Raw genomic sequence first — 2,257 nt, forward strand, 5'->3', positions numbered from 1 at the left:
ATGTTTTCTAGGGGTATCTTCAGTCCCATCACAGAGCAGTTGCTGGTTGGAGGGAGGGTATGGAGAGGGCCCCTTGGGACAGACTTCCTACCCAGTGAGGGATGATCTCTGGCAAGGACAGGTACACTTGTATGCTCTGGGTCTGGCAGTGTAAGACCTGTTTTCTTTCTTTGATGCTAACTTAGGCCTCGAACCCTGGTCAGACCCCACAGCCTGTGGCTGAGGCATGTCATGAACTATGTGCCGTGTAAAGAACCAGGATAGTCTCACAGGGTCCCAGGGTAGCCCTGGGTGCTTTATTTATAGGGTTAGGGGTTAGGGATGGTATCAGTGTCTTGTAGGACCCAATGTCTGGTTGGGTGTTTGAGCTCATTTACCCAGGGAGTGGGAGAGGGTCTTCTGTGTGTGGTGGTTGTGCAGAGCCTCGTGCACCACGGAGCAGGTAAACGTGTCTCCTCGCAACCAACTGTTTGTGTCCACAGTGAGCTTGCTGTACAGGAAGTAGGACCCATCTGAGTCCAGAATGGGTGGGGTGTTCTTGTAGCTCTGCTCCAGCTCTCCGTTTCTTTCCCACTCCACACTGATGGCTTCGGAGAAGAAGTCAGTGATCATGCAGGTCAGACTGACCTTCTTCTTGGACATTTGCTCTCGAGGTGGAGGCATGGCATACACTTGAGGCACCCGGGCTTGCCCTGGGAGGAGAGAAGTCATAACAAATTACTGACAAAGTGGAGGCCTGTCCACACAAGTGTTTACTCTTATTATGCCCATCACAGCCCCCCCCGCCCCATCCAGTCTGTCTACAGCTCCCACCTTTGGGTTTTGAGATGGTTCTCTCAATGGGGCCTGGGAGGGCTTTGTTGTTGACCTTGCATTTGAACTCCATGCCCCTCAGCCATTCCTGGTGCTGGATGGGGAGGACACTGACCACACGCAAGGTACTGTTGTACTGCTCCTCACGGGTCTGTGTCTCAGCTGTGTGCACTTCTTTATTGTTCACAAACCATCTGAACTGGACATCTGGATCATCCTCACTCACATCCACCACCACACACGTGCTCTTGGGGGTCAGGGAGATCATGAGTGTCTCTTTGGGTTTTGGAGGGAAGATGAAGACAGATGGTCCACCTCCAACGCAAGAAGCTAGTGAGGGGAGATAAGATGGATCAGAAACTGAGCCTCCAATGTGCGACTGTTTGTGACAATCATTTCCTGGTATTAAAGGAGACTTAAATGACTTACGTGGGCACAGGGTAACTGGAGGCTTTCTGGGTTCTACAGAGAAAAGACTGGGCATTAATAGTCTGGAGGAGAGAAGGCATCAGTCTGGGGAGGAGAAGGTCGGCCCTAATGTGGGCTCAGGTCAAGCTGTTCCTGGATATGATATGGATTGGCAGGTTGAGACCTGTGTCCATGATGTGATATATTGGTAGCCTTCTCAGAAGACCACTCCCATAGTGTGAGGAACACAAGCAGAGACTTCCAGGAGGTAGACACAAAAGAACCCCGCTCCCCTGATTGGTATTGCCTCCCAGCCAAGGTCTGTACAGCTTGATTGTTCTAAACAGAGGCTGACTCCAAACTGAACCCCAGTTAACCCTTATCTCCCTTGGTAACTCTCTCACCAACTGTCTTCCTCAAATTGGTGCTGCTGGCCGGGTGGACCACGTCGCAGGTGATGGTCTGGCTGGGCCAGGTGCTGGAGGACACAGTCACCAAGCTGCTGCGGGAGTAGAACCCAGAATGCAGGACAGATGGAAAGTTGTGCATGCTGCTGTACAGGGATCCAGAGTTCCAGGTTATGGTCACCGGCTCAGGGAAATAGCCTTTGGCCAGGCATCCTAGGGTTACCATGGATCCAGACGTGCCACCACAGCCAGGGACCAAGGGATAGACAGATGGGGCTGTTGTTCTGGCTGCAAGAGAGACAGGATATGTGAGCTTATCAGACATGGCTGGATCCAGGCACCTGGAAGAACTCTTGCCTTGGCCCTGCAAGGACCCCAGGCTTCTGCAAAGAGCATATAGGATCTAGGACCTGGGATGTGGACATCATATGGCCACCTTGACTGTTCCAGCTGTCTCAACTTAGACCCTCTCTGCCCCAGGATCGCCAGGCTAGGCCTGACCAGTAGAGCTTGTGAGCCCAGCTCTATCCTAAGGATATTTTCAGAAAGCTGGTGGATTAGCCCTCCAGTGTGGTTTCTATGTCCAGCTCTATAGTCTCCTGCACTTATGTCTTGAAGCTGTACACATC

General features: G+C 52.1%; 1 gene segment (V, D, J or C); it reads right to left on the reverse strand.

Annotated features, from left to right (window-relative positions):
* Nucleotides 1–369: 369 nt before the first annotated feature.
* LOC128110355 (Ig gamma-3 chain C region-like) lies at nucleotides 370–1,953 on the reverse strand. The segment is given in 4 exon segments: nucleotides 370–692; nucleotides 814–1,143; nucleotides 1,243–1,275; nucleotides 1,626–1,953. Coding segments are annotated over 4 exon segments (1,014 nt in total).
* Between the last annotated feature and the right edge of the window lie 304 nt (nucleotides 1,954–2,257).

Source organism: Peromyscus californicus, unplaced genomic scaffold, assembly GCF_007827085.1.
Source record: "Peromyscus californicus insignis strain IS unplaced genomic scaffold, ASM782708v3 Scaffold_15__1_contigs__length_86483966, whole genome shotgun sequence".
NCBI lineage: Eukaryota > Metazoa > Chordata > Mammalia > Rodentia > Cricetidae > Peromyscus > Peromyscus californicus.